General features: G+C 41.5%; 1 protein-coding gene across 6 annotated transcripts in view; it reads right to left on the reverse strand.

Annotated features, from left to right (window-relative positions):
• ARSJ (arylsulfatase family member J) overlaps positions 1 to 17,238 on the reverse strand; it is an 85,123-nt gene extending 67,885 nt beyond the window's left edge. For all 6 annotated transcript variants that reach the window (XR_008206452.1, XR_008206454.1, XR_008206453.1 and 3 more), the window contains exon 1: positions 16,610 to 17,238. Coding sequence is in view for 1 of the 6 variants with exons in the window: in XM_052681807.1 (XP_052537767.1) it covers positions 16,610 to 16,977 (368 nt within the window). In the remaining 5 variants the exon portion in view is untranslated. The remainder of the gene's footprint in view (positions 1 to 16,609) is intronic.
• Between the last annotated feature and the right edge of the window lie 3,481 nt (positions 17,239 to 20,719).

Raw genomic sequence — 20,719 nt, forward strand, 5'->3', positions numbered from 1 at the left:
TAAGTGTATTTTGGAACATTTGTATTAAAATCTTGTAAATAACTGCTTTACTTTTAAATACAGTTTCATCTAACAAAACAAAAGCAAATTGATGTAACAGTAAAATAACAAACAAAATGATGCATCAGAATTGCACACCAATTCTTAGGAACAGTGCATTCACTGACAATTAAAAAAAAACTAGCAATTCAGATACTCAGGATTTCACTTTGGAGATGGATGACATTTTCTCTCTGCCTAAGGTCTTTTGCTTTTCTTTATGCCTACCTGCACCACAAAAGAGACAGACCCAGATTTGACATTATCAACATTCTGCACTCTACTTCTGTCTCTTTGCCAGATTTTTAAGACTGTTAAGTGTGCAACTGAGAAGTCATGATGAGCGTAGAAAATCTAACTGCCTCCTAAATGTCTTTATATTGCCTTTATTAACTTTCACACGCATGGACAAGATGTTGCTGTGACAGACAGCAGGATGGGCTGAGCCTGATGTTGACATCACTTCCTCTAAAGAATGAGAATGCAAAGGCAGCAGTAAATATCACTACGTTCTCACTTCACCTGCATGTGTTGACTCAGTGTGACCCACACAGCCAGCACCGGAGTGGGAAATGATGTAGAAGCACTGGCAGTCTTTGGTCGAGAAGCTGACACAGAATTTGTCTTTCACATTGCATTTTAGAAATGCAAGAATCACTAAAATAAATCTTTGCTTATACTGATTTAAAATTTTCAGTAAACTTTCTGGAGTTCATTTCCACGTTATCCCTTCTCTTTGCTACTGTTTCCTAAAATGACTGAAAATTACAATATGAAATCTGTAGTGTTTGTGAAATTTGCATAAAATATTTTAGCACGCTTTTAAAGGATGTGCAGTTTAATTTACACTCTGAGCCTAGTTCATTTACACTTAAAATTTGAATGCTTTCCAATATGAAGTCACTAACTAGTCTACACCAGGCCACCGTAAGCCTGGAATATTTCCATTCATGTCAGTGTGATTGATGTCGAGTTCCAAATTGCAAAAGGCAGGAGATTTTGATGCACTGGAGGTTTGGGAGCAAGGCAAGTTGACTGCAATTTAAGTACAGTTTTCAAAGCCAAAATTGGTGAAAGATTCCATTAAAAGAAACTCGTTTATACAGGAAAACATTTTTAGTTTGGATCAGCACAGTATAGATGTATGCAGTTTTCTGTATGGCATTAGCAGCTGGTAAGCCCAAAGCAGACGACTGAGGGGAAATATTTTAATTCCATGCTCTCCTGGCCAGTGTTTTATCAGCACCAACTGTTTCAGACATTTTTTGCAGCATGGTAATATTTGCAAGTGCTTCCTTCAAAAAAAAAAAAAAAAAACAACAACAAAAAAAAACCCAACCAAATTTAATTCCAAGTGTGCAGAACTGTTTTGACACAACTGATCAATTGCTAGCAAACAGAGCAGATTAGGACGTACTTGTTCCATTTGCTAAATTCAAATTTTCCCACATGCAAGCCAAGGGAATTAAGGTTGATAGGAGTGAGTTTTTCAGGTTTTTTTTTTTTTTTTTTTTTTTTTTTTTTTTTTTTTTTTTTTAAGTCAGCTACTGTGTCTCTCTAAGTTTGTTGCCAGCAGATTGAAAGTTCAAGGGTGATAGCAAATTTATTTTTCAGAGAAGAACGATGACAGAGAAAACGCAAACATACATCTCTCTCTGGCTAATGCTTTTTCTAGATACCAAAACTTAACTTGGCTTTCTGTATTCCATAATGTTCCCTTTCAAAATAGACACAAAATAGCACTCGCAAAAACCACTTCCAATTACATACACGACGATTTGATATAAATCATTTTAAAACTAAAACCCTTCTGCTATGACTTTCATTTGGATAACAATTCCTAATACAGTAGTTGCACTTCACAAAAATTAGGTCAGACAACACATTAAGAAGGCCTACAGACCTCTATTCTACAGACTGTTCTATCATCACTGAAGTAAAAGGGCAGTGCTTCTGTGCAATAGTAATGCATTTTTGAGCACAGCAGTTTTTCTTCCAGGAAGTCTCCTCAACAGGCTGGGTACTGTTATAGCACTTATTTTTAACAGTAAAGTTTTAAAATCTTCAGCACTCTCTTCTGAGAATTACAAGTAACAGACACAGAATTTTACTGCAGAGAAGTAATGTGTAAAGAATGCGGCCAATGCACAAGGATGTGTTTGTTATTAATGATGTAGGAAAAAAAAAGAAAAATGCTGATATGCAAAAAATAGGAATTATTGCCAGATGCTGTCCTCTTCCAGGAATGCTAGCTCAAATGAAGAAGCTGCAAATTTCAGTTCTTAGAATATAATCTTGATGATTTTGGTTTAGTAAGGGATTATTTTACCTACCTTCATCATACCCATGTTCTTGGAGAGGAAGAGGGCAACATGGAACCAAAATCAAATTTTCAGATAACAGGTGACAATTGCATTTTTGCAGAACATGATTCAAATGAAAATAAAAGTGTATACTGCTAATAAAAACAGGTATTAGCCATAGCAGGGGAAACACCTGGAGCATGATGACCGGCTATCTCTGATCTTTAAAATCCAACAGTAATCCTGCAGGAAAAAAATCCTTGCTGCTAAAAACCGTATGTCTACTTCAAAAGAACTGAAAGCTTCAGAAAGTCTTTTAAGAAAATGCTTTTGTATGTCAATGAGGAGAAACTCCTCCTCCCATTAATTCATCAAATTGCTCTTTCCTCAGCAAAACAACTACAATTATGAGAATATTAATGAGTACAAGTGTACTTGTATTGTTGAATACTGTCAGAAGCTGTACCTGTCTATTAGCTCCGCAGCCTTGCATTTGATTTATGATCACCTTGATCTGCAATACAAACATTTTCTTGCGAAGAAATACATTCAAGTACTTTATCTTGAAGGAACGTCTACCAACTACAAGGTTTAGCCCCACCTACAGAGAAACTACAGCTAGTAAAAGACAAATCCTTCCTTGTTCACCATGGGAAGTACAAGACAGCCTGGCTTCTCAGCTTGTACAGGCCTTATATTTCCAGCTTTATCACAACGACATGGGCACAGAAAAGGTTCTGCTCTTTTGATAATTTTAACTACCAAAATTGCCACTACCATTTTGGCAATTTTTCACCTAATTTCTCCAGAGAAACACACACAAAAAAAAGTGGACAATCAACCTATTCTTATCTTTGTTTCATACCAATGGGTGACAGCCAGTAGAACCCTTGCATATCAGGATGCATTTACATGGCCCCTCTGACATAGTCACAACAAAACAGATAATAATTTAGTTGAATTGAATATGAACCAGAAAAATGAGGAAGGGAGAGCAGGAAAAGAAACCCAACAAAACACAATCAAACCCCAAACGAACACACAAGGCTTTAAAAGTCTGTGGCTGAAAAAGTGATCCAAAAGGCCAATATGTTTTCCTTAACTAATCCTAAAAATTTATTCAGGAAATTCAGTTTCAAGTTCTAAGATGAGGAATTTGCAACAAATATGTTTAAGCTACAGGCTTTTTCATTCTTATAATATTTCCTTAAGGAATCAGTAAAAACAATTCAGTTTGTTACTCTTATGTTGATTCTTTTCATATGGGCTATAAATACATTTTAAAGGTGAAATTTATACACAGTAAATTTCATTACCCATGCAGCCTACAATTTGTGCTAGTAGAGCTGCCGTGCTGCATTTTTGACAGGAGGATTTTTAACAGGTCAAAATCCAAACTGAACACAAATGAGAGGAGCAGCCTGTGCAAAAAACAGAAGGCAATTCAATGACAACTGCAAAGTAGGGCTTTTAGGTAGCAATAAGCACTGCATTTTTTTTTTTTTCCTAACAGAAACAAGATCTGGGTTTTACTGATAACCCAACACATAGATGAGTCAGCAGTGATCTGATGTTGTGGGAAAAAAAAAACATCCTCTTTAAAGACGCATTAAAGTGACTGGTGAAGTAAAACATATGACAGTCTGTTTAATGCATGGAAATACAACAGCTGACAAAGGATTTTCAATCTGCTGTAGGAAAAGGAAATGCATTTGCTTAATTTCCAAATGTTCAGACATGAGAGGGAACATACCTCGAATATGGCTGGTTCCTTTTTAAGTATCAGTGTGGCTTCAGTGCACACTGACCTGCACTGTACCTCAGTGTGGGTGTTCTACCGGGAACAAACCCATGGGGGATAATCATCAACTGATCACAGCTTAACCAGTAAAGACAGGACAAGATCTTTTGTTCCTGCAACATTTTCTACCCATCAGCAGTGGAAGAAGAGTCATACGCTCTATGATACACAAATGCTTTGGCCAGATTTTCCGCTGAGGTGAATTCATGCCAGTAAAGGAGTCACATACTGTCTTAATGCCCAAGAATGAAAACGTTTTAGAAACTTAGAACGAAATAATGTGGCAGTACTGGTCTATGGAACACTGCGTCCTGTTCTGAGCATGACTTTTAATAAGATAAAATGTTCAGAGGAGAACATTAGGAATCATCACCAGTATGTAAACCAAGATCTAGGTAGAAAGATGGCAAGAACAGATCTTACCCATGGAAGAGCAGAGACATGATAATAGATTTTGGACATACAGGAGATTGATCAACTTTTGTAGCAAAGGAAGTCCTTCACTTAAGAATCAAAATCATAAACTTAAACTGAAGCAGTATAGAAATTAGGCAATAACTATATAACTAAAATTATGTACTAAATACTATATAACTAAAATTATAGCTAGGTCTGCCTGGGGGAAATCTTTGTGGAAGATTTAAGGAACAAGGTAATTCCAAGTATTTTAGTGATGTTTTTGTTGCCATTTCCTGAGAGGGTTGAGTCAGGGAATTTATTATTTCTTACATCCCTGTTCTCTGGAGGTGACTGCGTGGATATGGAAATGCCAGGTTGCTCTCTCCATTCACGGCTGGCTACGAGCAAGACCGTTTCAGTTCAGGAGCCAAACCAACATAGCTTCACTGTGCCCACGTAAGCCAGCTGAGCTTTGCTCAGATCCTGCTCACCTCGCTGTGCAGCAAGAGCAGCTGGATCCACATAGCAAGGCTGAAGCAAACAAGCTGAGCAGCACGGTGCTTCATTTGTTCCTTCAGCACAAAGACGGCCAGCCCCACACTGCTACTGGAACACTGGCAGCGCCTGCGGCAGCCAGGTCCAGCACAGCCAGGCAGCGCCAAGCGGGGCTCAGGCCAGGGCGCTGCAGATGCACGCCGAACATCTGTGCTACTGAAAACACCTTGTTCTCATATCAGATTGCAAACGAAGGTGTAACAAATTTCCCTACGTTGCTATGACAAGCTGGCAGTGTAAATTCCAGGACTTGCAGTAAATCAGCGAGGCATGGCTTGATTCAAAAAGAGAAGGGCAAACTTGAAAGGTGAATAAACATGCCTATATATCATGCTGCATATGATATCATGTCATATCTAATTAGAAAATCCTGAACTGTTTTCAAGTGCCTTAGGTTTGTTTTCTTTTTGAAGAATTTGCTTAGCACTACCACTGTAAAGTTCCCACTCCTCTTTGTTAGGATCACCTTTTCCAGGTTTAACATACCACAGTGATGGAAAGGCGCAGGCTAAATATCAACTATTTATTGGAAAATCCCCTTTGATAGAAGGCTTTTAAAGTGTTTCAAAAATATTTTCGGAACCGTGCAAGGACTATTATCTATGATAAATCTTAACATGTATATACTTCTGTGGTCAACTACAATAAATCCAGCTTTAAAAGACTCTGACAAGTATAAATATTCTTGCACTACAGATACAAAACTTACATGCCAGTAACTGAGAAACATAAACATAAGTTCTGTTCCTGTCTGAAAGATATATCAAGCACGTAATTTAGCCAAAAATACCTGAGGAATTAGGGAGAGAACCAAATGACGGGGTGATTCCATTCTTTCTTCAGGAGAAGGGGTGGCTTGGCTTCCCCTTTTTTCAATGTTGGAGGCAGGATAATGGGAAATGCAAAAAAAAAATGGATTAAGTCTGGGCAGCTGAACTGATAGCCCCTGGAAAGAGACGTAAGACTCCAAAAGCACAACCTGTTGGGCCAGCGTCCAGGAAAGTCTGGATGACATTTGAGTGGCTACAGGCTTAAAAGTGATTCTGGGACAACCTAAAATACTCAGATTGTGGTGTTGGTTTATTTTTGCTTTGCTTTTCAATTTTAATTTGCACGGTGCAAAAAAGGTCAGAGAGGCATTCTTAAGAACAGGAGGAAAATGCTACAGAGAACCTTTATTACTGGGGGGACATGCTTTTCCTGTAGTGAGATGGGAGACTGGAGAAGGAACCTGCAACTGGGTCAAGTTAACAAATGATAAACTTCAGAAATCTTCCCTGCTCCAAACATATTACAACAATGTTATAAGAAAGTTCACCAATACAGATGTGCAAACTGAAACCTGGACACGTGGCGCTGTCTGCCTGCGGCCAAAAGGCAATTCAAGAGAAGATTTAGACCGGGACAGATGTGGAAATCCTTATAGCATCCTCTAACCACTATCTCACTTCTCTGCTAGCTCCGCTAAATAATCTTGCCATTGTTCTTCTTGAAAACACCTTATCTGTCAAAACTCTAATTTGTCTTTTCATTTGTTACTTCTTTCTTCAGCACAGTAAAGCCCAAGGAATTTCATTCAGGACATCTTACATAAGGGAGGAACAGTCATATAGTTTAACAAAGGCACTTTTAATCACCTCCTCAGAGATGTTCATTTACCTCCACTGAGGTAAGTCTATATAGGATCCTAACTGTGGTGTATTCATTTCTATCTAAGATACCCGAAGAAGGGCACATGCAATGGCTTGATAACTCCCCATGGAATAAACCTTTACAAAAAAGCTGACTTTCTGGTGCCAGCCATAGCATTTCTCAACAATCACCATTTTACTTACACTAAGCTTTGACTTATGAATATGAAAATTCATGTCTGGCATGAAAATCCAGCATTTGAAAACATTCTATATTTAAATCAATGATTCTAATGCAGAAACTTGTCCTTTATCTGCAATTACCATCAACCTAACTGCATTCAGTGTTAGGTACAAAAAAAAAAATCCGTTCTCACACAAGCACCCCTATCATCATGTCTGTGCTAATCTAATAATATACATATCTTTAAACACACATTCATCACAAAAGAAACACAAACCGCAAAGCAGCTTTCTCCTAACTAGAAGGCCAGGAAAGGGTTTGTTCACCAGTTGTCCCTGTATGTGTGATGGGTGCCATCACCTCACAGACAGGGCTTCCCAACACAGGAACCTGGGCAAAGGACTCAAGCTCACAAAGTAAAGCCCATTCCCTTCATGAATGGTTAATGCCTCTTCACGCTGCATTCGCTTCTGACCCTAAACATAGATGATCAATAGTTTTCTAAGAACTCAAAATGCCAGAATAAAAACCAGCAACTACAACATGAAATCATTTCAACTGGAAATGCTTACTACAATTTTTTTTTCCTGTAAGTTGTCTCAGGCTTGGACATTAAGGAAAACAAAATAACCCACAAACTTAATTTTGCCTTAGGAATGTTGACTCACCATGGCTATTGGTAGCGAAACATGTTTTCGCTACTGAAGTGAGAAGATGTGACTCAGTTACACAGAGGAAACTTGTTGAATAAACACAGTGTCATCCTCTTACAACAGCTTTCCAGAGTCAAAAAGCACTATAAAGACTTGCATAGAAAAGCTACACCTCTAAAAGAAAACTTCTAAATCAACTCATTGTCAGAGATCAGGACTGGTTAACAAATGCAGTGTAGGAGACAACAGTTGGCACAAATGCAGAGTATTAAACTTCAAGGTCACCTGAAGGTCACACTTAGTAGCAGCAGGCAGAGTATCAAAAGGATGCTAAAAAAGCCACTTGGCTCCTGCTGACAATGCTGATAAGAGCCTCCGAGTTCATACAGAAGCCATTAACACACTACTTGGGCTACATTTTCCAGGCTGAAAACAGCCAATGTTTTGTATGGCAGAAATATAATGCACTGTACAAAAAGATTGGAACCCAAAATCAACAGAAACATCTCTTCTGAAAGCATCTATGAAAACATTTGACCCCTCCAAGAGCCTGCTGTTGCTGGACTCCATCTGCCACCAACTCAGACCTGGCAAAGGTTTACATGGAGCAGGTAAAGAAGTGCCAAAATTTCAAGTTGCTACAAACAAAACAGAAGCCGGTAACAACGGAAATGCAACACATAAACCTTGCAATTGTCTGAGATGGCAAAACTTACTAAATGTTGAAATCAACAGAAAACCTTCAGACTCCAAGAGATGCTACGTGAGGTTTCACTGTGGGAAACACATTACTGCCAAGGGTTGTAAAAAATAATCTGTGACGCAGTAAAAACTCAAGAAGGCTATAATAGTGCCAAACAGTATTACCTAAACTCTTAATCTTTATATAAGACTGCATCATGCACAGAATATACCCCTAGTATGAGCAAGATGGCTAAGTATTCCTGAGCTCATCACAGAGCCTTACTCTTTTTCACCTTAAAAGACTATACATTCTGCAATGTAAAAGGGCTACAACTACTTACTTGCAAAATTAAGACCCAACAAAGCATTTCCTTCCTTCTAGCTTCATATATGGGCTCAAATTCTCATTTTCCTATTAAAATGAATTCCATACTGTAAAAGCAGCAACAATCTGATTAAGAAGAAAGACGACAGAAATAAATCTCACAAATTGTTAAGCAGCTTCAAGGAAGTATGCAGCTGACACATGTAAGCCTCTGTATGCTTAGTAATGTATATACTTCCTGCATGGGTCTGGTGAAAGTACGGGGAACAGTCAAGACTTTCAGAAATAATGCTAAATTTAGTGCTGTTGTATCCTCACCAGTATGCTGTGGTCTTGGAAAAACAAGATTTATTAGGACCATGATAGTGCTGACTCCGAAGAGAGCGCGCTCACGCTGGTTAAGAAGGCCACAGACCAAACACTTAAACACTCCAAAAACTTTATTTTTTTTTTTTACCAGGAGCAATTCTACAGGGGGAGAAGCAACACTGATGCGATTTGCTCCCTTCCCCGCTCCAAAAATATTTGTTGTGGCAAATTAGCGCCATAAAATGCTTTTAGGCTGGAAGGTATTTATGGAGATCTTTTGGTCCAACCAAATTTTAGTATGAAACAAGTATTTTAAATTATTAGAAGCAATATGTCTGAATCTTTTCAACATTTGAATGTTTGACAATCTCCATTTCAGTTTCTCACTGTCCATCACAAAGGTTGCCCCCACACCATCACACTGTGCAACAAATACTAGAGGAAGGTAAACTGACAGTACTAAATAATCATATAATAAAGCATCTTTGTCATGTGGATCTCTGTAGAAAATGATAACCTGAACATTCAGCGTCCGCAAAAGAAGCTGAAAACTGTCTGCTGATGTTTGTGACTTTAAGCAAGGTTTGGGACATCTTTCTTTGTACTGCTTTTAATATCTTTTGTAGCTTCCAAATACTAGAAACTTCTATACTTATGGCTGTAAGCATTAATAACAAAAAACATTCCTATTACTCCACATAGACCTTTTAAAGCAGGCATTGAACTGCTTTTTCCAAGAACACGTGGTGTGGGAATGCACTTCTGGTGCCTAAAGTGACAACCGCGATTAACCCTGTGCACTTTCTCACATTCCTCCTGCTCCACAGGTGAGGACCCCACAGGCCGCACTTGCTGGTGCCATCAGTACAGAGCAACCTTCATTCTCCATTCCTTTGACACCTGTGCCCAAGGTGTGAGATACAGCTGATCTGCGGCTCACAAACAACCATCTCAAATTCTACACGTCAAGACAGTGAGACAGATGTCAAGGTACAGAGGTCTTACTGAATCAGGCATTTAAGCATATAAACAAACAAGCAAAGGTATAGATCTGTCAGATCTACAGATCTGTATTCATATCTAACCGTGTTACTTAACTTACTGCAGTTTGTATACACTGGACAATGAGAAAGGCAAATCTGTTGCCGCTATCTACTTAATCCATATAGGCAGTGGACCAAAAGTATTAAACAATATGATTAAAAAACATATAAGAAATATTTCCTGAAAGCAACGCAAGAAAAATTTATTACAACCTGCACTAAACTCTGCTACTCCCCTCATGTTATTTTTTTTTAATCCTTATTGTTCATATGTAGTTTCCTTTCCTGCCCTTTCCTCAAACATTCCTTTTTTAGCACATCAGCACATTACTAATTACAATGATATGAACAGGCTTTGAGTTTAACTTTCAGTTGAAGGCTACGGGGCATTTCACTGGATACAATTTTCTGCAGAAAGAACACAGGAGAGCATTGAAGGAGAACGAAACAAGAAAAAGAAGTCCTAATGTTTAATTATTTATTTGCTCTGTATGCTACATATACATGGACAATGTCATCCTAAGTGCAAGACATATAAAAAGAACATGGAAAAAAACACCTCAACATGTTTGGCAGCAGTCCCACAAACTGTCGAGAAAGAAGCAGAAATAAATGATTACATGCCACAAGAGTTATAAAGGCCTAGGGGGAAAAAATCCTGAAAATTTTCAGAGAAAAATCAGAATATGGAAAAAAGGAATTTCTGGAAGAAAACTGAACTTTCACTCACCCAGCCTACTTTACCTCAGAATAAAAACAAAAATAATTTGTAGTGTATTGTTTTTAAAATATTTTATCATCACTCCCCTGCAGAACACCTTCTGTACTTAATATCTAATTCAAATGAGCCAGAGAAGAGTATGAGCTGGAAGACAAGCCATCTAGTTCAACCTTTTCCCCAAGACAAATTCAACTACACTATGTCATTCCTGACATATTTGTCTTGTCTATTCTTAATGACTGCCAACAAAGAAACTCAGCAATTTCCCAAAGCAAGCTGTTCAGGGTTTCACAGTCATTACCATTTGAAAGTTTTCCCTACTACCTAACAAGAAGTCTTTTCTTACAGAGGAAAGCCCTTTAGTTGTAGTACCATTCACATTCACTGATCCCCTTCCACCTTGCCATAAAGCCTTGATCTTACATCAGTGAAGACTTATCTTGTCCCTTTTGACCTTTCCTCTAAAGTTATCTTTTTGAGATACCTGCTCACTCTCACAGTGACTCTACTCAATTTCGCAGTGCTCTGGGACAGCAATGCTCTGGTTTGGACACAAGTGCTCCAGCAACAGTGCAGAAGGGGTGCTTCACGTACCCATCACACTTTCCTCTTACACAAACCAGTATGATGCTTACCTTTTTTGTAACAGCACAATACTGCTGACTTTATATTCAATGTATGATTTGCTATCCTTCCAACTACTTTTCTAAAGAACTGCTGTTTAAGCAGTTGTTCACCATTCTCTGCTTTTGAAGTTATTACTCTTCCTCCAACATGTTCTTCCATTTGTCACTACTGAATTTAATTCTGCTTTTTCATATTATTTTTCTAATTTGTCAAGATGATTTTCAGTATTACTGCAGCCTCTTAAATCTTGGTATATCCTTCTTTGCCACACATTTAATTTTACTTTCCAAGTTCTTAGTGAAAGCAATGGCCAAAATTACACTCAAGACCAATGACTGCCAAATCTCTTCACATCAGAGCAGACACAGTACAAGGCCATCTCTTGACACACTGGACAGACATTTTGCAATCCTTCATACTTCATTAATTACAAATATAATGGAGTGTTATTCACAGTATTTCTTCCTATAGAACAATAAATTTTTTCTGAATGTGCTGATCACCCGTAGAAACCACCTGGGTCTCTGTGCTTGTCTCTTGTGCCATGGCGGGCCTGCCCATCACTCACATCCTTCCAAGTTCACTTCTTGGAAGGTGGTCTGAGAATATCTGACCTGGTGGCCTTCCTCTGATTGATAGCTCACCAATACCCAGCTGGTTCAGGGCTCACACAGGGCACTGAAGAGTACAGATCTCAGGTCTTTGAGACCCTCCACCTCAGGACACAGAAGATAACTTCTCAGTCACAGATGGTTGTTCTGAATCCTGCTCAGAGCAATCGAACAGCTGAGATCGCTCCCTGTGAGCCCAGGAGGCAGGAGAAGGAGTATCGAGAGTCTGAACCCTCGAACTAGAATATTTCTGTCTGCTTGCAAGTCAGCTGCACTGCTTTCGATTAAAAATATTTTGAACTTTCTTCTATTCTATTTGTCAAAATAACTCTTAGTTTGCTGAGATATTGTCATTTTTAATGATGAACAACATACTGCTACACATCCAGTCATGCCTGGATAAGCATGCATACTAACAAGTAATACATATGTGTGTATTATTTATACAGTTAATGAACTCATATAAAATTATTACAGCCTACTTCTGTCTCCCCTGGATGAGCAAGTTCTCTGTATCTCATTTTCTCCCAGGGGAAAAGGGATTTATTTCCCCAGATCTTCAACATTTCTCAACATCTTCCATCTCCACATTCCATCCATCATGCAGAGCTTATTCCTGAGATTAGTGTGGGGCTTCCATGATTCATAAGTACTCATCGTAAAAGAGAGTTCAGATTCTTTAGTGATCTGTAACCCTGGCTGTGTATCAGTTTCTACAAACACAGATCCCCATACTCCTGTGTATATCAGAAGCCTTCCTGTGGCCCAAAAGGAGTCCAGAGCACGTAACAGACAGAGCTGATCCCTTAGAAAACCAGGGACATAGAACTGGAGTTAGTTACCTGCTGCCTTTGTAATGCCAAAAAAAAAAAAAAAGACAAAAAAAAAAAAAAAAGAATGACATATTTTGACTAGATTTCTTCTATTCTAATCCATCTTGTTTCTCAAATTCCTTTCCTAAATGAAGTACAGTCTAGTGAATACAACTACACTGCATATTATAGAGTTGGGTCAGATAAACATCTGTTGAGGTAGCTAAGCTTACAGCCTTTTTGTCTCACCAGCTAAAAGAAATACTTCTCCTTTTGGTTATAATCTTTCAAAACTTTTTTAAAAGTTGTGGGAAAACGTCTATACTACCTATGCTTTAGTAATCCTTCTTTTAAAAAGGAGATGACTGTGATAATGTAAGAAATTATGTAAATAAGCAATACTACATCTAACCATACCATAGCAGATTAACAACGTACCTTCTATCTCACCTCAGACAACTCTTACACACAGGTAAACAAAAAACTTCACACATAATCTTAAGATTTTCATTGTATGTTATATAACCCTGTAGTGTTCAATAAATCAAGACCATCTTAAACTCTACTGGCAAAAGTAGCTTACAGGAATAAGAAGTCATCAAGGCCATTAAGCACACAGATACAACAGCTAACTCAAGGAGTATTTCACCACATGCCAGCCTGTGGTGGCACCTGGGCACAGTCTGAGCACCCTTGTGTGTTTCTGCACCCTTTTCCTACCACCTGATCATAACCTGGCTACAATCCTTACTTTTTATGATCTTCTATGTAAATTCCAATAAAATAATGTGTTTAGAAATGTCCTTATTTTTCCTTATTGAGCCACGTCTATTACTTTTAAGAAAGAGGCTAAAATGAATACTGTGTCATGCAACAGAACTGGTGTGGAACACAACTTAAATTCAAACTTGTCTACAGTCTTTCTACAATTTATCAGCTGTTCAATACTTCTTGAGCATATGCAGCCCTCTGCCCTGCTAAAACCAGCACACAACAATAGCAGGAAGTCTTCAGAGAGCACTGGCTATCAAATTCTCAAGCCAGCTGCAGGAGCCCAGGCAGGAACTATAGCAGTTCCAGGATAGCTCAGCGAGGAGCAAACTCTCGGCCAGGTCACTGGTGCAGCTGCAGAGCAAGGGCTGCGCTGCTTCCCAAGAGTCGCCTCACTCCCCTCCCTGTTGTGGCCCCAGCACAGCCTGCCGGGACAGCACATCACACGTGGCAGCCAGCCCACTGGCTCACACATTTCTTCCCTACTTCCAACACTCAGCTCAGCTGCAGCCCCCTCCCTGCACCTTTAAATACAGAATGAAATAAAAGCTGTAGAACCTTGCCTCACTCTTAGCCTACGGGAATCTGACAGGTAACAGTGGTGGAGAGCAAGAATTTAAAGGAGGCCAAAGAGTCAAGCTCTGGACATGAGAAAGTGAAACAGAGGCAGTGGTGAAAAAGACAGACTTACCAGCTGTAGTGCTGTGGATAACATGAAAAGCAAAAAAAAGGGATTAACCTTAGCTCTTTAACCTTCTCCCCCACAGTCATTCACTAGCATGGGAGAGCTACCAAAAAAGGGTCCCTTTACTAGTGTAAGCCTAAGAGAGATTGCCTGGAGACGTACAAAGAATTTGGAGCATTCAAAGTCTCTTTGCCTGAAGTCTAACTTCCACTTGGCAATTTAAGCCAGGGCTTCCTAATGACTCTGGTTTACACAAGTTCCTCTGTTTTCCACAGATCAATCAGTTACCGTTTGGAACGCGCTATGCACAGTATGTGCATTGGGAAGCACGGAGCATCCAGGTGGGCCTTCAGTGAACGAACAGGCTTGAACTAACACATGCTGGAATTCAAGAAATAACAGCACTTCTCCTGGATTAAATGCTTCTGAGTCCTGGCATTTTAATTAAGGCACCTCTGCATTCAGAGTAGTTATCACCAGCATTTATCTTCAGGCTGCATCCCTCTGGATCTGTCCTGTAAATAGTTTACCCAAACCTATTAATCTGTCACCATTTCCTCCCTTACTTCTCAGTCATGCAGTCTTCTCTCTCTGCTGCTTTTATCCCCAAAGTAGAACAACATCAAAAAAAAAACACCAAAAAACCCACATTCTACAGGTTTCAGAACAGCAGACTGAGAAAATAAAGATGAAGTATAAGCAAATTTACTTTTTCCTATAGAAGGTTCCAAAACCAAAGTAGGCAGATTGTCAGAATTATTTCCGCCTGACAAGCTGATGAACAAAGTGGATTCCTTACAACATGCCTACTGATTGTTACCATGTATTTACACAGTAAACACTCTGCAATGGAGGATCAACATAATTAAAGTGAGGTATTGCTACTCCTTCCTTTATTTTTATTCTACTTAGCATAAAGGCAACCCCTGCAGCCTCCAAGAGCCAACACAGTACCCCAGCTCCCCCAGAATCCACTTTTCCCATTCCTCTGACCGCTGACTGAGTCATTTTGCAGCATAACGTTCCCTTTGTAAAGCACTGGTTCCCAAACCACGGTCCTCAGAAAGCTGGCTGGCTACACGCTGCTGGCACTGGTCCTCACTTCCAACTGCTGCATGGCTTTAAAGACAACCAGGATGCATTATACGCCTCCCCAGTACTAATTACCCATGTTAGATGCTACTTTACTTGCTGCAGGGCAAGTGTTCTTGTGAACAAGTGAGTAGATGTTTCAAAACAACTCTAGGGTTGTCCACATGGGGGGGGGGGGGGGGCACAGGAAAAACCATGGGAAGCCTTGCTCTAGATATTGTGTCTGTCCTCCATGTAAATCTCACTAATCCAGCAAGTCTGGAACTAGAGCGAGACCAGGAATTATCTCCAGTTTTACCATATGGAGATGAAGACACCAGGCCAGTTGCTTGTTTAATTTAAACATGTGTTTCTTTTACCAGCAGTATTAACATTGCTTTGTTCCTGTTTATATTTAAAGAAATGAGAAAATAAACTAAGTAACTTTTTTCCTCTCATTCCATTTTTGTTCTTTTAAGACTTCTCTGTTCCTGTCAGAGTGAGTTAAGCTAAACAGAAACAAGGCATTCTTGTTCCAGAGTAAATGTGTCCACATTTGGAGTTCTTTGGGAACTATTCCTACAGCTCAAATTCCTGTTGCCGTCAGCCCCTCTCCTTAAATCTTAGTAGCTTTCTCATGTAAAAAGCCCTGAGGTTGGATTGTTTGCTTAATGGAACATGGTAACACACAAACTACCAAAGGCAGCAAGTTACACAATACCCATCTGCTGCTCTTACCACTGCCCCTATTTCAGGGGCTTCAGAGAAAAGTTTCCAAACGTTTGCAAAGAGGTGGCTGTATTATGATAAGAGGGATTCCATGGCCCTGAGGATCCTAAGAGTTCCGAGCCCTTGCATTCATCCACATGTGAGGCATTGTGGAACCATCCCATACATTCAGTGCAACCCCCAGAGGGAACCTGCGTTAAGGTGAAGCTCAGTGTGACCAACAAGTCAACGTGCAGCTGCAGTCTGTGCGAGGACACCTCACACCTACACTTCCCTAGCACGCAGCCCTCCTCAAAGTCAGGACAAAATCTAACAGCAAATCCTTAGCTGATCGCTTTGGAGTACCAGCAACATTACTTGACAACTAGCACACATGTTAGCAATGCAGTTAATGTACACGTATCACAACACTCTGCTAGGGCAGCTCACAGTGCTGAATTCTTACTGGCTCTCAGAGCGCAAGTTTTATCTCGCTACTTCAAACATATAAGAAAGTCCACTTCACTCAAGGTTTTTAAGCGAATCGGAAAGCCACTCTTCTGCCTACAGGGTAAGGCAGAGGCATACCTGACAGGGTTCCACCCAAGAGACCCGGGTTCTTTTCAAGAGGAATGGCGTTTAAGCCTGTGAGTTGAAGGACGAAGCAGTAAACTTACTTTCCAGTGATAAACTGGCTTCTGGATGGTGTGCACATAGGCTGAACATAATAGTTCTCCAGTTTAACCCCTTCAGCAGCTAGCTTGTCCAGAGTGGGCGTCCTGATCTCCGAGCCGTGGTACCCTACATCTCTGAAGCCCTGATCGTCAGCCAGGATGAAGATGATGTGCGGCTGCGAGCTGGGGGTGCCGACCCCCGGCTCTTCTCCCAGCGCTGCCGGCGCCTCTCCGGGGCCGCGTCCGAGGCTGTCCCAGGACAGGTAGCCGTAGGTGAGGAGGCTGAGCACCGAGAGGCCGGCCAGCACCCCCACCGCCAGCATTTTCCCCTTGTGGAGCCGCTGAGGCCAGCTACACCCACCGCGGGCCATTCACCTTGGCTGGAGCGAGAGCGAGACGGAGGAGAAAAATAATAACAAAAAGAAAAACACACAAAAAAAAAAGCCACCCGAGACCAAACCCAGCAGCCTGCGAGGCGGGGGCAGCAGCCATCAGGGGCCCCGCCGGGCGGGGAAGCGGAGAGAAGCCGCGCTCATCGCGGCCACCACCAACTTCGACAACTCCAGCCGCTGCCGCGGGAAAGGCGGCTTGGGCCGCCCTGCCCAGCGCCGGTACCGGTGCCGGCCGGGTGGGCAGGGCCGCGCCGGGGGTCACAGCACCCTCGGCCCGCCTCCGGCCCCGCGCCGGGGCGCCGCTGCCGACCCGTCCCGGGGCCGGTGCCCATGGCGGGGCGAGTCGGGGCGCCCCGGCGCAGCGCCGCCGCCAGCGGGCCGGGCCCCGCCGCCTCCCCCGCGCCCCTCCGCGCACAACCGGCCTCGAGGCGCCCTCCGCCCGCCCCCTCCGGCGCTGCCGAGCCGCTCCCTCCCCTGCCCGCCTCTCCCCTCCCCGCCGCACGGCTCCGCCGCGGGCAGGGAGACCCCGGCCCCGCGCCCCCGCCCCCCGGTCCCTCCCAAGCTCCTCGCGGCAACTTGTGGCTCTCTCGTTTCCCGCTCCTCCGGCCTCTCCGCACCTCACCTCCTGTCCGTGCCCCCCGCCCCAAGGGTCCCGGGGTGCTGGGCAGTCCCCAGCCGGCCCCAGCCGAGCGGTACGAAGCGCCCGGAGCTGCTCCGTGCGGCTCCCGCTGCTGCCATTGCCTCCAGCCTGGCTGCGAAGGGCAACCCGGGCCGCCGGCGGGTCCCGCTTCTCCCTCCCAGAGCTATCGATAATCGTTAGCGTTTTTGAAATCACCGCAAACGTCTGGAATGTATGAGTGTACCGGATTTGTTTTCAGCCACAAAGCAGACCCCAATCCCAAACCCTCCAATTCTGGTAAGACTGTGGCAAATGCGAGGAATGCTCCTTTTCAAAGCACTATCATTTCTTAAACTTTGGGTTGAAGCATGAATGTGCTGCACTTGCAAAATACAACTTCCCCCTAGTCCTGAAAGACACTGAAACAAGCAGAAACTTACATTCATGCATGATTACGCTAAAGTGAAGTGAATATGCAGGTCTGACCTGCCTAACATGAGTCATCCCGACAGGAACAACTTTTTCAAACTAGTTTTTCTAATACGTTAACTCTTAACCAGCCACCTAGTCTAAGGCATGGGGCTGCTGCACCTCAGAAGCCCTGGCTCAGTCCCGCTAACCCCACGCTGTCTGGTGGTCCTCTCTGATCAACGTTTCCATCTCATTTTTACAAGCTGACCGTAGCACTGAAGTTTGCCCCTGCCACTCTGCTCCGCACAGCCCTGAGCACTGTTGCCTCACATCTTCTGCAAAGCACAGGAATATTTTTGAACCTTGGAATATTTGGCACTGAATGATAAAAATCAGCTTCTCAAACGAAAAATATCTAATATCAGCTTTACCACATCATAAGAGGCAGAACAAGAACAGATTTAATGGTTCCTCTATTGGATGTTGAATATTGGTGTATGTTCTTCACTTACCTTTAACAACATTGTTCAACACAAGTGTCTGGATTTTGCTTGCCTGGATGTCTACGCAAATGTAATTCAGTTCATAACAGCACTTGGTGTTCTTGTTCTGGAGAGAAAAAATAAAATTAGGCTATCATCACAGAACCTTAATTTCTGTCGATTCAAATTGATTTTGTGCAATCTATCACGAACAGAAATGGCACAGCTAAAATTTTCACCAAAGAAGAGTTACTCAGAAATAACTTTTTCTCTGTACTTGACAGCAGCGCAGCAGGGGGAACATGGAAACAAAAGTAGATTTGGTGATGTCAATATGCTACTTAAGGGCTTGTCAACACTGGAAAGTGGTATCGATAATATCTGCATTGCAGAACCTACCAAGTTTAACTCCCAAGGTGGAGTTCCTCTGAATTCAAAAGAAGGAACTTCACAGCATGTTAACTCAAGCTCTTGTCAAAACCAAACCAAACAAAAAACAAAACAAAACAACACAACACCAACACCTCCAAATCTTAAACTGAAGAAATTCTGATACCTTCATGCACTGAAATGACACTGCCTTAAAAGAATTCTCTATTCAGATTTATTATTTATTTATTTTACACCTTTTTCCTCATATATAAGACACCAAAACTGGATTTGTAGTGCAACTTTGCCTCAATGCATCTACCGCTGAGTGGTGAACAAAATACAATGTCCTCTTAATGGAAGCATCATGGGTACAGGTAAACATTAGAGCATCACATTAAACATCTGATAAAAACGATTCACATTTTCTAGTAACTAAAGACATTTTGTATTAATTTCTGTTTTTCATTGTTTTAAAAGAGAAATACTAACATCAAGTATTGCTGAGCACTTATTAAGAAAACATGATAATTCATATATTACGTGTCCATAAAAAATTATCTGTAATTATGCAAATACGATTTTGCTCAGATAATCAAAACATTTTCAACACATCCAAAGAACTCAGAGTGGCAGGCGCCTAGCTAAAGGGGACCGCTCCTGAGCAAGTGATTGTCAGCAAGCAGAACTAGGGAACCAAACAGAAGAGTCTAGAATACAGTTTCTTGTAGTCAGTGAAAAAAAAATGTATCATTACACAGATGCATCACAGTTTATCTCCCTAGAGACCATGGGTATGAGCAGACAGCAGGAGAGCTCAGCTTTTGATTTTCCAGCCATGCCTTATGAAAATGCCTGTTAGCCATACCAAACCCTGCTAGTCATTGCCTAAGTGCAGCTGAAGATATTTGAGGACAACCTCATTAGACATCCCTGAGCTTGGCTTTCTTTCTTTATGAGACTGACAAAACTTCCCTCTTTTTCTCCTTTCCCTTTTGTTAAAACTAAAGTACGCTTCTGCCAGGAAAATATCTGCTGACCTTGAAGTAAAGAGGCCTGGGAAGATAACATGCTACCCATAATGTTGCACTTCAAAAAATACTGGTACCACTCAGGAGCTGCAAGCATGGCTTATGCAGCCCAGTCAGGATGCTCAGTGAAAAGCAGAGCTGTGAAAGCTGGAGAAGTGTTCTTCCCTTAGGGAAAAAATACGGAACCTTCACAGATATTTAAACTTGACTGTAGTGAATACATTAATCCAAATATACAGTAGTTAAAGTCAAATTTGTTATACCATTAGAAAATGATATATTTTTAGCACTTATTAAGCAGCCTCTGCAAGTACTGAGACCATAAAATTAAGTCAATTAAGGATGCACTGGGAAGATGACTTTAGTTGAAAGCTTGTCTGCAGTTATCTTCAGTCAAGGTAGGGGCTGTTGTTAGACATGGCCTTTTCCCCTCATTTCAGATCAGGCTGCCATCTAACCTTTTGGAGATAGACGTTTGACACACAAGTATAAGCCCAAGAAGATATTAGCTTCATAAAGTTAAGTGCAGCTGAAAAATTAAAGGAGACCGTTCATTCAAAGTCAATCACGACACAGACCAGAGTTAGCACTAGCAGAGACAGCAAAGAATTAGACTGGGTGAGGGCTATGCAGCAGGGCCTGGGAGGCTGCGACTCAGGGACGACTGTGAGCCATGGCTCCTCTCTTTCTCCCTCTGTGCTACTGAGCTGCTAACTGCAGCACTAGGTCAGGTCAGACAACAGGGAGCAGGGCGATGGGTCGCTCCTGGAGAAATGAACAAACAAAAATCTATATTCAAATGAGATACA

The sequence above is a fragment of the Tympanuchus pallidicinctus genome, unplaced genomic scaffold (genome assembly GCF_026119805.1).
Source record: "Tympanuchus pallidicinctus isolate F22 unplaced genomic scaffold, pur_lepc_1.0 scaffold2, whole genome shotgun sequence".
Classification (NCBI taxonomy): Eukaryota; Metazoa; Chordata; class Aves; order Galliformes; family Phasianidae; genus Tympanuchus; species Tympanuchus pallidicinctus.